Source organism: Triticum aestivum, chromosome 5B, assembly GCF_018294505.1.
Source record: "Triticum aestivum cultivar Chinese Spring chromosome 5B, IWGSC CS RefSeq v2.1, whole genome shotgun sequence".
In the NCBI taxonomy this organism is placed as follows: domain Eukaryota; kingdom Viridiplantae; phylum Streptophyta; class Magnoliopsida; order Poales; family Poaceae; genus Triticum; species Triticum aestivum.
Window position 1 is genome coordinate 420,221,548 of NC_057807.1, and position 12,859 is coordinate 420,234,406.

Sequence of the window (12,859 nt, forward strand, 5' to 3'; positions counted from 1 at the left end):
GGGGCCTTCCATGGCCGGCGCGGCGGGGGGCGGCGGGAGCGGAGAAGGAGCGGTTGGCTCCTGCGCGATGAGGAGGAGTGCGACGAGGAGTGCGGGTTGGGGGGAGATTTTCCCCTCAACCCCTACTTCTACAGATTGCAAAGTCGTTTGAGGGTTGGACCTCTAAATTTTTTTACGGGTTTGAGGGTTTAGAGGTTCTAGTCTACGGCGTTTTTTCGGCGAAAACTGTAAAAAAAACGGTTATTTTCAGGGTTTGAGGGTTTGAGGGCTCTACTAGTAATGCTCTAACTATTGTTTGGGACAGAAGAACCTTAATAACCAACCTAATGACAAATTTCATCAATCGGTAAATGGTGGCACAGTGCTGAGGAAAACTGTTAAAATCATCAACCTACTACAGATTATGCGATGTCGACAATAAAAACATATTTTTCTCTTGAAGTTCCCGAAAGGCTTTCACTGCTCACGCTTCCTCCCTTGGGGCAGCAGCAGGAGTTTCACCGGTTGTTGGCCTGCAAAATCACCCATTGTTCCAGAATTCTCCCAAAGAGATACGACCAATGAAAATCACAAACCATAAAGATGTAGGTAAAATACTCACAGTCCAACCATGACTTTGAAGGAATCATAGATCACCCACTGGGTGCCGGTCAGTGTGCCGATCATGATGATGCGGAGCGGAAGGCCCCGCGTGAAGAGTCCCCATAGGCCCAGGTTCTTGACAGCCTGAAGAAATCAGCACAGCAACAGTAGTAAGCACACGCATTTTCGCAAAAGAGCAAACGGACTTCAGTTCAGCTCAGTTGTGCTCAGCAGATGCTGCAGGGCTCTACGTACGTCTCCGACGGTGGCGCCCTTGGCATTGTTGAGGAAGGAGACCAGGTTGTCGGCGGGGTGCGAGATGGCGGCGCAGAAGACTCCAGCGATGTAGCCGCTCCCGAAGCTCACCCCGAGCTGCAGAGGCTTGCTGCACTGGTCCTTGGGGGTGGGGATGAGGTGCTTGTACGCCATCTCCACGATGTTCTCGTAGGTTGCGAACTTCATCATGGTGTCTGCAACCAAGGTTCAGAAAATTCAGTCAACCTACATAATTTTTACAGTTCAAACAATTTGAACAGAAGAAAGCATATACATGGTACTTACAAGGAATCTGTCGCCCCCAAAGAGGAACCATTCCTCTGAACAGCCTGCGATTTCAAAAGCAAAACACGAGTTTAGTTAGCACCCCTGTTCGATCAATGGAAATCATATGCATTACGAAGGAAGATACGCTGAGCTGAGCAGAGCTGACATACCCTGCATAGCCTTCAGCCCTGACGATCTTGGGGAAGCCATCGCGCAGGCCCCTGGCGTAGCCGGGCTGCGTCTGCACCCGCACCTTGACGGCCTCCATGGGGCAGAGCGCGACGTCGGCGACGACCTCGGCGGTGGCCGAGCCGGCGAGGTAGATGAGGGTCTTGTACTTGGCGGCGTACTCCGGGCCGGCCATGTCGGTGTACTCCTTCTTGAACACCTCGTACAGGCCGTACTTGAACGCGCCCTGCGCGCTGTACCCCAGGAACGTGGGCGCCCAGCCCCGGAAGAAGCCGCGGACGCCCTGCTCCTTGAGCACGATGCTGAACGACGAGGAGATGCTCTTGTACTTGGCCGGGTCGATCTGCGATCATGTTTCCGCTGCTGTATTAGTATCAGGAATCGAAATAATGTGCATATGCAAGCAGCCGAACAGACAGGGAAGAGATTGTTTTCTCTGGACGGAGAAGAAGAAACATTTTGGTCATGCTTGTGCGGCTACGCAGAAATTTGGTCAGTCGTAGCCTGGATTGTCGGCTCAGCTAGTTGATTTCATTTTCCTCTTGTTAGTTTGCACTCCAGTCAAATTTCATTCCAGCCACGTCACGGGTGATGCGCTCAGTCCTCACACTCAGGTTCCAGCTTTTTCGTGGCAGACGGCTTCGACCGCGACACCCCAATAATTTAGGTCCAGCGGAAGAAAAGTCCTCCCGCGATCGACCCAAGAAGCAAATTAAGGAGGTAATAGCACCCGAGGCACCCTAACTTGCACAGAATGTGATAATTCAGTCCTAAACTTGCAAAATGCAACTCCATCATACCCTAACTTGCACTAGATGTGATGATTTAGTCCCCAGCCTATCACAGCCCGACAAGTGGCAGCCAGGTGGCTTGACCGGTCTTCGTCCGCACTTTTGCAGGAAACACCCTGCCGTCTTCTCTAATTAACACGCAGTACTGGATGTTAAGGTGCAGTTAACTGCATGAAGCACAAGAGCTGACGTCGTTGTCACCTACGTCCTCCTCGTGGGAGCCATGGCATTGGAGCTCGCGTCGTCTCTCAGGGCGGCAGGGTCTTCCTGGGTGTGCACGTCCTATCATGCCCGGGGATGGCACCGGCTCTGTGATGCGGTGATGTGCCTCCGCCGGATGCTCAAAGTTGGAGCAAGGAGGAGTGCCTCCCTGGACTCGCTTGGGCAGTACAACATGCTGGACCTCTGCACCGACGCCAACAAGGACGGCCACATGAGAGGCAAGATCACCAAGATGATTGGACTTAAGGACCGATGGCAGAAGATGCACTACTCAAGCACCGCCCCCGTCTCTGACGCCATAAAGACTCTGCTGCTGAGGGAGATCAGGAAGAGGAAAATAGATGATCTGAGGAATGCACGGGGCAGGTGGATCCTCAAGGAGAAAGAGATGTACGAGGATCTCACACGGATCGCCGACGACACCGAGCTGGACCGTAGCATCATGGTGTGGCACATCGCCACCGATCTCTACCTCTCCATGTGCCCTGGCCCTGACCCTGACCCGGACAAGGAGGTCCGGGACAACATACGAGTGCTCTCCAACCACATGTTGTTCCTCATGGTGGTGCATCCCTACCTGTTGCCCGGAGTTGTTCGCACCGGCCGGTACATGGAGAACTTGAAGTACTATGATATGGTGTGGTGGGTTAATTTGAAGGCCACCAAGGAAAGCACCATGAAGCTGTCAACAGCGGAGATCATCAACAAGATAGCCGACAGTCACCAAACCACCAACTTAATCATCTTTTATTATCTGTGATCTGAATCTTGCTGCTGATTTGCTGATACTCTTGTGCTTCATGCAGAGCGGGAGATCGGCGCTGCCGCGCCTGAGCCCGTCGTCCAGTACACACCGCCGGCGCCGCTGATGCCGTCCCCGCCCTCGGTCAACGGCACCAATGTCAGTGCCAGCACCAGCAGCGTCTCGGCCACGTCGCAGAGCCTCCTCGGCAGCATGTTCGCGCCGTTTTCCGTGGCCCAGGCGTCGCAGTACCCGGAGCGCGCACTGGCCACCAAGCCCCTGTCGCTGTGCCTCGCGACCGACGCCGCGTCCGCCCAGTTCTCGGCCTCCGCGGCTGACTGGCAGCAGCAGCTCCCGCCGCCGTCGCTGTCCCCGTCGGCGCACATGTCAGCCACGTCGTTGCTTCAGAAGGCGGCGCAGATGGGCGCCACCTCGCCGAGCTCCTCGTTCCTGCGTGGGCTGGGCCTGGACATCTCGTCGTCGTCGCCGGCGTCGACGTCGTCAGGTCAGCATCAACAGCAGCAGCACCCCCACCACCAGGAGCCCATGCAAATGCAGTTCCCGGAGGGGTGGCTGCAGCAATGGCCGCCATGGTTGGAGCCCGAGCCAGCTCCGATGATGTCGGCCGGGCTGGGCCTCGGGTTACCATACAACTCTACCGGCGGTCCGATGGGTTTGCCGGAGCTCATGATGGGACAGTCATCACTGTTCAGCGTCAAGCCGGCCACGCTGGACTTCCTGGGGCTCGGGATGAGCCCCACCGGTGCAACGACGAGCAGGGGCCTCCGGCCTCCTCGTGTTCATGCATCCCATGGGCGGCGCGGTCGGCATGGCCCGGACCGGCAGCGGCGCGGCGGAGACGTTCGGCTCCGGCCGGGGCACTCAGGCCAAGCTGTGGGAGAGGAACTCGAGCAGCTCGCCGATCCTGTGAAAGGACTGCTGGGCAGTAGTAACACGTAGCACAGCAGCTGCAAAATGCTGCTTGTGTCTAATTAGCAGCAGCTAGTCGTCTGTCCTTCGCCGTTCTTTTGTTTCTTAGGTTACAATTAACTACGTAAGTTACTTTTGTTCCTTTAGGCTTCAGCTTAGTAGTACGAACGCCTGCCATGCCTTGCCCTGAAGCAAAATTTCTTTTCAAGTTCATTCACAGATCAGTCAGTGTTTCCTTCAGTTAACTGCACCTTAACATCCAGTTATGGAATACAAGGGAATTAAAATCTTAGCTTGGTCTCTAGCTGAAACCAAAGGATGCATGATACTAGTAATGGAACAAATCATATATGAGATGGCAAAATGAGTGGGATTGACCTGCTGAACTAGAGGGCAGCGAAAGATCAACAACGAGAAATCTATTTTTTTTCTGCAAAAGTGTGTGCGGGCTGATTAAAGAAAATGGCAGGGGGTTTTCTGCAAAAGTGTGTGCGCTGACCGGTTCAACCATCTGGCTGCCACTTGTCGGGCTGTGATAGGCTGGGGACTAAATCATCACATGAGGTGCAAGTTGGGGTATGATGGAGTTGCATTTTGCAAGTTTGGGACTAAATCGTTACATCCTGTACAAGTTAGGGTATCTGGGGTGCTATTACCTCCAAATTAAGGGGAGATTCTCAAACAGAACAGTGCGATTCTTTGCGTACCTGGATGTTGCACTTGATGACATCGAGCGGCGTCACGGCGGCGTGCGTGAGGCCGCACGCGGCGGCGCCGCCGAAGCCGCAGGCCGCGTAGTACGCCGGGGAGAACATCTCGATCTTCCCGAACGGCGGCTCGCTCGGCGCCCTGGCGACGACGGGCGCCTCTTGCGCGGCCCTCCCGCCCGGCGTGCCGGAGCCGCTGGACGCCGCGTAGAGGAAGCTCGGGAGCAGCGACTGCCGCGACGCCATCGAACGATTCCCCCGCCGGCGGGTGCAAGTGTCACGATCAGTTTTGCTTGCTTTTTCGCCGGCAAGTTGCTTCTAGCCCTCCGTGGTTTCCCGGCCGCTTGGAGCGAGGATGCAGCTGCTGGGGTGCCCGTGGTCGGCCGCCATTTTATACGGAGAAGCGCGCGCGCGAGTGGGTTGCCCGTCGTGCTCATGCATCTTTTGACCGTTCGGCGGCTTGGGAAGCAAGGTGGTGGAACCGGAACGGGAGAGGCGTGTGGAACTGCGTTTCATCGGTGGGTTCTTTGATCCGCTGCAGGGGAGAGATTGGTCCCTGCTTAATTTTACTAGCCGAGATGCCAAATCAAAGCTCTCTAGAGCTATAGAATGGTACACGAGCGTGCGTGTTTTGACCACGCAGCTTCTTTCGTTTCGTTGTAAACTTTTCTCCGATGCCTGCATGCTGCAGGGAAGGTTCAGGTTCAGGTGTTTTGACCATCCAACACCTTAAAACTTTGGGAGCTTCCATCACGTGAAATATATGCCATATGCCGTCAATTTGCGCCAAAAGTTCTATGGCACGGAGAAGTGTGACAGAAGACAGAGCGATGCTTCGTTGGTCAGTAGTGCGGGAGTGCACTTTTTTTTTTTTTGCGGACACGCAAAAGGCTTGTGTGCCGATGTATTAGAGGAAGGAAAAATAGTACAGAGTGTCCAGCGGCAGGCCGCATTTACAGGAGACGATGCAACTGTGCCTGGCAGGCAAGTAGAATGCCGCACCAAGAAAGAGGACGCCCTACAAAGAAGAGGAAACTATCTCCAAATATGATCCAGCCCTTTTGCTCCAGAGATCTTCCACAGCCTGGCTTCCTCTTCAATACGCCGACAAAGCTCCCGAGCCACGACCGCTGAGCGTTGGAAGACGCGGTTGTTGCGCTCCTTCCACAGCATCCACACGGTGAGAACGGCCACAGAGTCGAAACCCTTATGCTGCGCAGGAGGAATTTGATCACGACTACCTAGCCACCATTTGGTGAGCGAGTCGTTAGGTGCCAGAACGAGATGGCCTAGCCCGCAATGAGCAAGTGTCGAATGCCACACCACCCTAGCGTAGACGCATCGCTTCATCATGTTGTTTCTTCTACACTAAATACGCGCGCTTCGTCATGTCGTTTACTCATGAGATTAAGTCTTTTTTCCTATAGCAGGTAATTATGATCGGTTGTTTTGTTTTGGTTTTTTCTTTGTTTGTTAGGTTTTAATTATGTTGTGGTGGTGTTTTTTTTTGTTTGCACGTTGTGTTGGGTGCCGCTAGAGACGTTAATTGTTCGGAGAAGAGAATGTAGTTGTTCGGTTTTGTGGTTGTGTTCATACACATTGCGGCCTTAGTGTCAGCTAGTGATTGATGTGTGAGCCTATTCCATGTTAAAACCGTCATTTGTTTCTATAACATTCACATGGGCCCGCCAATAAACCTCTTGCTTGCTCAGCTCGGCTCCCTGCTTCACTCGGTTGCTTAGCCATTTTTTCGGCTCGCTCGACTGCTATCTTACAAAAAGCTGGCTATTTTTTATACGAAAATGTTTATTAAATCACAATATGTTCATGATTTTTTTTTAAATCTTGGATGCATAAAAATGTTCACAACCAAAGGAAACATGATTTTGCAAGCAATATTAGGTTATTTAATGAATATTCACGGACTTCAATAAATATTCGCAAATCTGAAATAAAATTTCAATTGTTTTAAAAAGCTCATGGACTTAAACAATGGTAATAAACTTTAAGTGAAATTTAAAATGTGAAAAGGGAAAATTAAAAAATAAAGAAGAGAAGAAAATAATAATGATAAACAAAAAGGATCTCAACCAACGACACCCTTAGCAGTGGGGCCCAGCTACCCCCACATTACTCAATGCACCAGGAGGCTTCAAATCTAGGGAGCTTGGTGTCTTGGTAGAAATCTTAGATGTTTAAAAATGTTCATAACCAAAAGAAACATGAATTTTTTTAAAAGAAATATTAGGTTATTTGATGAATATTCACGGATTTCAATAAATATTCACAAATCTGAAATAAACTTCAATTGTTTTAAAAAGCTCATGGACTTAAACAATGTTGATAAACTTTAAGTGAATTTTAAAATGTGAAAAATGAAAATTAAAAATAAAGAAGAGAATAAAGTAATGATAACAAACAAAAAGGACCTCAACCGACAACACCCTTAGCGATGGGGCTCAGCTACCCCCACAGTACTCGACACACCAGGAGGCTTCAAATCTAGGGAGCTTAGTGTCTTGGATAGAAATCTTGGATGTTTACAAATGTTCATAACCAAAATAAACATGATTTTTTTAAAGAAATGTTAGGTTATTTAATGAATATTCACGGATTTCAATAAATATTCGCAAATCTGAAATAGATTTCAATTGTTTTAAAAAGCTCATGGACTTAGGCAATGTTAATAAACTTTAAGTGAATTTTAAAATGTGAAAAAGGAATATTAAAAAATAAAGAAGAGAAGAAAGTAATAATAATAAACAAAAAGGACCTCAACCAACAACACCCTTAGCGATGGGGCCCAGCTACCGCCACAGTACTCGACGCACCGGGAGGCTTCAAATCTAGGGAGCTTAGTGTCTTAGTGGATAGATAGATATATAAAAAATGCTACCAAGGGCTAGTCCTGGTTAATCCATTTTTAAAGAAAAATAAGTGTACCAAAGGAAAAAATGTTAAGAGCCACAATAAAGTGGAGCACGTATTAACTATTAACTATCATATTAAGAGCTAGGAATAGGCGCTATGGCCCCTGACGACGATGCAGCTCTGGGCGGGTTCAGCTAGATTTGGCCCTCCGACAGTTGCTAAAGGTGAGACAAGAAGTGGCTCCTATGTAGTATGGTGTTGTTGTCGTACGAGAGGTGCACGGGTTCGAGGGTATACGGGCAACGGTGATGTGACGCCCCCGACTCAATCATACACTAATCATACACGAGAATGTGTACGATCAAGATTAGGGACTCACGGGAAGATATGACAACACAACTCTAAATACAAATAAAAGAATACACGCTTCATAATACAAGCCAGGGGCCTCGAGGGCTCGAATACAAGCTCGATACACAAGAGTCAGCGGAAGCAACAATATCTGAGTACATACATAAGTTAAACAAGGATGCCTTAAGAAGGCTAGCACAAAAGCAACAACGATCGAAGAGGCGAAGCCTCCTGCCTGGGACCTCCTAACTACTCCTGGTCGTCGGCGGTCTCCACGTAGTAGTATCCGTCAGCGGTGGCATCTAGCTCCAGGGATCCACCATCTGGTTGCATCAACCGGAAAGAAGAAAGAAGGGGGAAAAGGGGTAGCAAAGCAACCGTGAGTACTCATCCAAAGTACTCGCAAGCATCAGATCTATACTCAGTATGTATTGGTATCAAATGGAAGGGTTGTATCTGGACTGAACTGCAGAATGCCAGAATAGAGGGGGAAGGCCTAGCCTATCAAAGACCAGCATCTTCAAGAAGCTCCGAGCATCTTGCAGCAGGTAGAAGAGTAAAGAATATCATTTTAATATTTAACAAACATGATGTAACAATAATGCCCAGAGATCCTTCCTCGACTCCCTGCGAAAAAGCAATCCCGGAGCCACATATCTCAAGTATCCATTTGTAGTTGTATAAGATCACGATATAAGTCTGAACGTCCGTTACCGTGGACACGACTATTAATAGATAATCTTCCCTGCAGGGGTGCGCCAGGTTTTCCAACACGCTTGATTACTCTGGCCGGACACACTTTCTTGGGTCCCCGCCCTACCTAGGCTCAGCAGAGAGGTCCCCGCCGGTCTACCTCCTAAGCACTCCGAGGTCTGGGCCCATCACCAATTGCACTCTGGGTCATTGCGCGCAGGGCGGACCTAGGCACCACCTCTAGGGTGCCGGCCCAGCCGTGCCGCACAGCTGAACTGGACGTCTGACAAAGCTTCCGTTGATGCTGCGATGTCGAGGCCCATAACTATTCTCACGTGGTGGTTAGTGCGAAAAGGCCAAAGGCCAACTCAGAACAAATGCCCAAACCATAGTGTATTATTAGCTTGCGGAGACGAGCAGAGACTCACGATAATGTGACTCCGTCGCCCCGTCTCGTGGACTTACGGTAAGGGCCCAGAATGCCCGGCCGTGCCACGTAACCATCTTGTGGGTGCTCTTCGGGCCTGCCCGACTTTCACCAAGGTCTCAAGTAAAGTCAAGGTAACAGTGTGTCCAAACATCAAGGGGAAAACCCGAGGAATCACCCTCGTTGTATTCCACTCGATGTAATCATCAAGGTGAACGTAAGAGGAACCACCCTCGAGGTTCACACTTGCGGTGTTGCACGACAGAGTCGTATCGGAAGTGGTTAAGGAGGAATCACCCTCGATGACCACGACCGAATAGCTACACTACAAGATCTCATCAGGAGTGATGTATGAGGTACCACCCTCGGCACTTAATGGTAACTCTGCAGAGTCGAGCAACAAAAAAGGGCGTGATGTGATGTGAGGTGTCGGGCTCTGGTCGTCGATCACGTTGATCGAGTCATCGATGATGAAGCAGGGGCAACAAAGACAAGGTGGGGGTCACTGGTGGATCACTAACCAACCAATACTAAGCAGTTTAGGATAAGCAGGTAAGGTACAAAAGCAGGCTATGCATCAAAATAGGAGCAATCAATTATAGTAGCAAAATCTAATGCAAGCATGAGAGGATGGAGTGCGCGATATGGGGATGATCAAAGGGGGGGCTTGCCTGGTTGCTCAGACGAGAAGGAGGTCGGCGTCGACGTAGTCGATCACAATGACATCACCAGTGGTCTCGGGGTCTACCGGAGAGAAGAGGGGGAAGAAACAGTGAATACACGCAAACATATGCATAACATGATTATAAGCAGGGCTAGAGGTGTCCTAACGCAGCGCTAGGCGATACGGGCGAAGGGGGAAACATCCGGGAAACTTTTCCCAGCTCCAGACGTCTGTCAGACAAATGAACCGAAGGGGAAAAGTTCCATGTTTAGATAGTTAGAGTCATCTGACAAGTAAACGGACCGCGACATCGGATTCGTCTCGTTGTTCTGAGAAACTTTCATGTACAAAGTATTTTCATCCGAGCTACGGTTTATTTTCTATGATTTTTCAAAGTTTAATAATATTCTGGAATTATTAACTTAATTCAAAAATAATGAGTAAATTCTAGGTGTACCCAGCACAAGGTACACAAAAGTGCACCCAGTGGCTGACAGGGGACCAGGGGGTCCTGGTTGACCAGTCAATGTTTGACTGGTAAACAGGGGGTGGGGCCCCCTGTCATTGTCTCAGCTAACTAATTAATGATTTAACTAACTAATCTAGTTCATTAGATTAATGAATTAAGTTAATTAAAAATTTAACTAATTAATTAAATAATGATTTTTATTAACATTTTTTTAACAAAATTTGGGGGGGGGGTTGTGGGCCCCGGTTGCCAATGGCCCAGGGGGCCACGCGGTTAACGGGCGCAGGGGGGTTATCGGGCGCGGGCACCCGTCGGGGCTGACCCGGTGGAGCTTAGCCCGCTCGGGCGTGGGGGCGAGGTTGTGACCAGGCAAGGCACCGGCGGCCAGGGTCAGCAGGCCATGCGGGAGGCCGGGAGAAAGCGGGTGGCGCGGGCGGAGCGGCAGAGGAGCATGGCACCGACGTGGGGTGAGCAGCGGGCGCACAGGCCGGCAGGAGCGGCCCCGGCAGCGGCGAGCAGATGGGTCAGCGCGGCGGCGCAAGTGCAGTAGCAAGCAGCAAATGAAGGGCGCGGGCGGCGAGCAGGTGGAGGAGCAGCACGGGGCGGCTGTGGCGCAGGGGCGCGGGGCCGCGGGTGCCGAGGTGGGTGCGAGCGGTGGCCAGCGAGAGGGCCGCGGGCGAGCAGTGGGTGCGGCCAGGGAGCGGCGAGCGCGTGGCGGGGGCACGGCGCCGTATGGAGAACGAAGAGATGGGAAGGGGTAAGCGTGCTCACAAGGCCCTGTGGAGGTGCTAAAGTGAGCTCAGGGAGGCGCCGAAGCTCGGGGCGGCGGCGGTCGACGACGGGACGGCGACGGGGTGGTGGTGACGACGGGCGACGGTGTCGGGTCAACGATGAGGCGAGGCCGCGGTGTCAGGCGTGTGTTGCGCGAAGGAGAGGAGGGCGAGGAGGAGTCCGGGAGGCGAGCCGCGACACGATGGGGTCGACGGTCGGCAACCAGGGGCGTCAGGGCGGCGCGGTCGCCAGGTTCGCGTCGCCGATCTCGATCCAGATCCGGGGGGGAGGGAGAGAGCGGCGTGGGGAGAGTGGGAGAGATCGAGGGGGGAGTGGGTTGGATCGGGGCTGGGTTTTGCGGGTGGTGGGGAGTTATGCGGGGAGAGGTGGGCTGGCCGACTGGGCCGGCTAGTTGGCTAGCTGGACCGGTTGGCTCAGTTGGCCAAGGGGGTCTCTTTTGCCTTTTATTTTCTGTTTAAAACTTTGCTACTGTTTTCTATTAAACTGTAAATCTAAACAAGTTTTGTTAGATATGAGACTTACCTCATAAATCAAGCACATTATTTCTACGAGTCATAAAATGTTGGAGGCCAAAAGGAGTTGTCTAACCAATTTTAGAAATTGGAAAGGCTAATTTTAACTGCTGGCGGACCATTAAATAATTTCCAACGACACTTTGGGAATCCAAAAGAGGTTGATTCCAACAAGACAAATATCCAAGAATTATTTGCCACACTCAGAACATTTTAGTTTTCATGTTTGGCAAATTTGAATTTTTGACTTTAAATTTGAGTTTGAAATGAACAGTGATTTGGATCAAGTGAGGATGAGCAACAGTAATGTGATGTCGTGGCACCGTTAGCAGGGGTTTACTGTAGCTTAATTATCCGGGCGTCACAATTCTCCTCTACTACAAGAAATCTCGTCCCGAGATTTAAGGGGGTAGAGTAAGGAGGAAAGATTCGGGAAGGACGGAGCTCAACACATGATAGGTACCAAGGGGCTATATCGGTGAACGTGGCATGGAGGCATCTCTCGAATTGATATTTAGGAAAGTCATCAAGAGCAAGGTAAGGAGGTGAAATAAGAAGCTTCAACCGGGTAGGCAATCATTCGTTGCGTGAAATAGAGGGTGAATGGGGTTCAGAGCAATGGGAATAAGTATTGCGTCTGATACTAGAATAGATCACTAGGAATGTGGCTCGTGAATTACATACGAAGCCAAGTGCGAGGAATAACTTAGAAAACTGGGATGCATAGAAGAGTCAGGTTCTGATCCTGTGGAACTGTGGGTTATGGGCCCACCATGTGGGTTAAAAGCAGGAAGGGTGCTAACATTTGCATGGTCATGATAGCAAGGCAGGTCAGAGGATAGCCTGTCAGTTATGTTGGCAACAACATTGGTACCAAGTGCGAGGGACGAAGAGAAGCATTTTCCTGCTCGTTAATACGAGGCGGACCAATAGGAAAAGTTCTCATCCATCGATGGCTACCGGAATGTCACCAATAATAGTAACAAGGTCTGTCTAACAGAGTTTATACACCGAGGTGTTTACATAAGCAGGGAATCATCACTGCTCAGATAATTTAAGTTACAAGAAAGGTTAAACAAAAAATGGAAAGGAAAATGTAGCCTCAAATCAGTTATCGGTGTTCTTGAGTGTCTAACAACTCAGAACCCATGGAAAACTGGAATCATCGAGAAATAATAGTTGATGGAGAACTCATAAGAAGTTATGTAGTTCCGTGGTATTCTCAAGATACAAGAGGGTAATACTCGAGGGTAGAGCAGAATAGAGGTTGGACAGGTGAAGTGGTCTGCAGAATACAAGTACTATAACTTGTCCGAGAAATGGGATCAAAGAAGAACAATATAGTCGGAACCACGGTTGCAAAGGACCAAACAT

At 50.4% G+C, this 12,859-nt stretch overlaps 1 protein-coding gene across 1 annotated transcript; it reads right to left on the reverse strand.

The window, feature by feature from the left end:
- Positions 1–315: 315 nt before the first annotated feature.
- On the reverse strand, positions 316–5,106 carry LOC123112197 (mitochondrial phosphate carrier protein 3, mitochondrial). Its single transcript, XM_044533129.1, has 6 exons — positions 4,707–5,106; positions 1,296–1,657; positions 1,144–1,187; positions 838–1,052; positions 602–726; positions 316–512 (listed from the first exon to the last, which is right to left on the reverse strand). The coding sequence occupies exons 1-6, from the start codon at positions 4,950–4,952 to the stop codon at positions 464–466; spliced, it is 1,041 nt and encodes a 346-aa protein (XP_044389064.1). The 5' UTR covers positions 4,953–5,106; the 3' UTR covers positions 316–463.
- Positions 5,107–12,859: the final 7,753 nt, after the last annotated feature.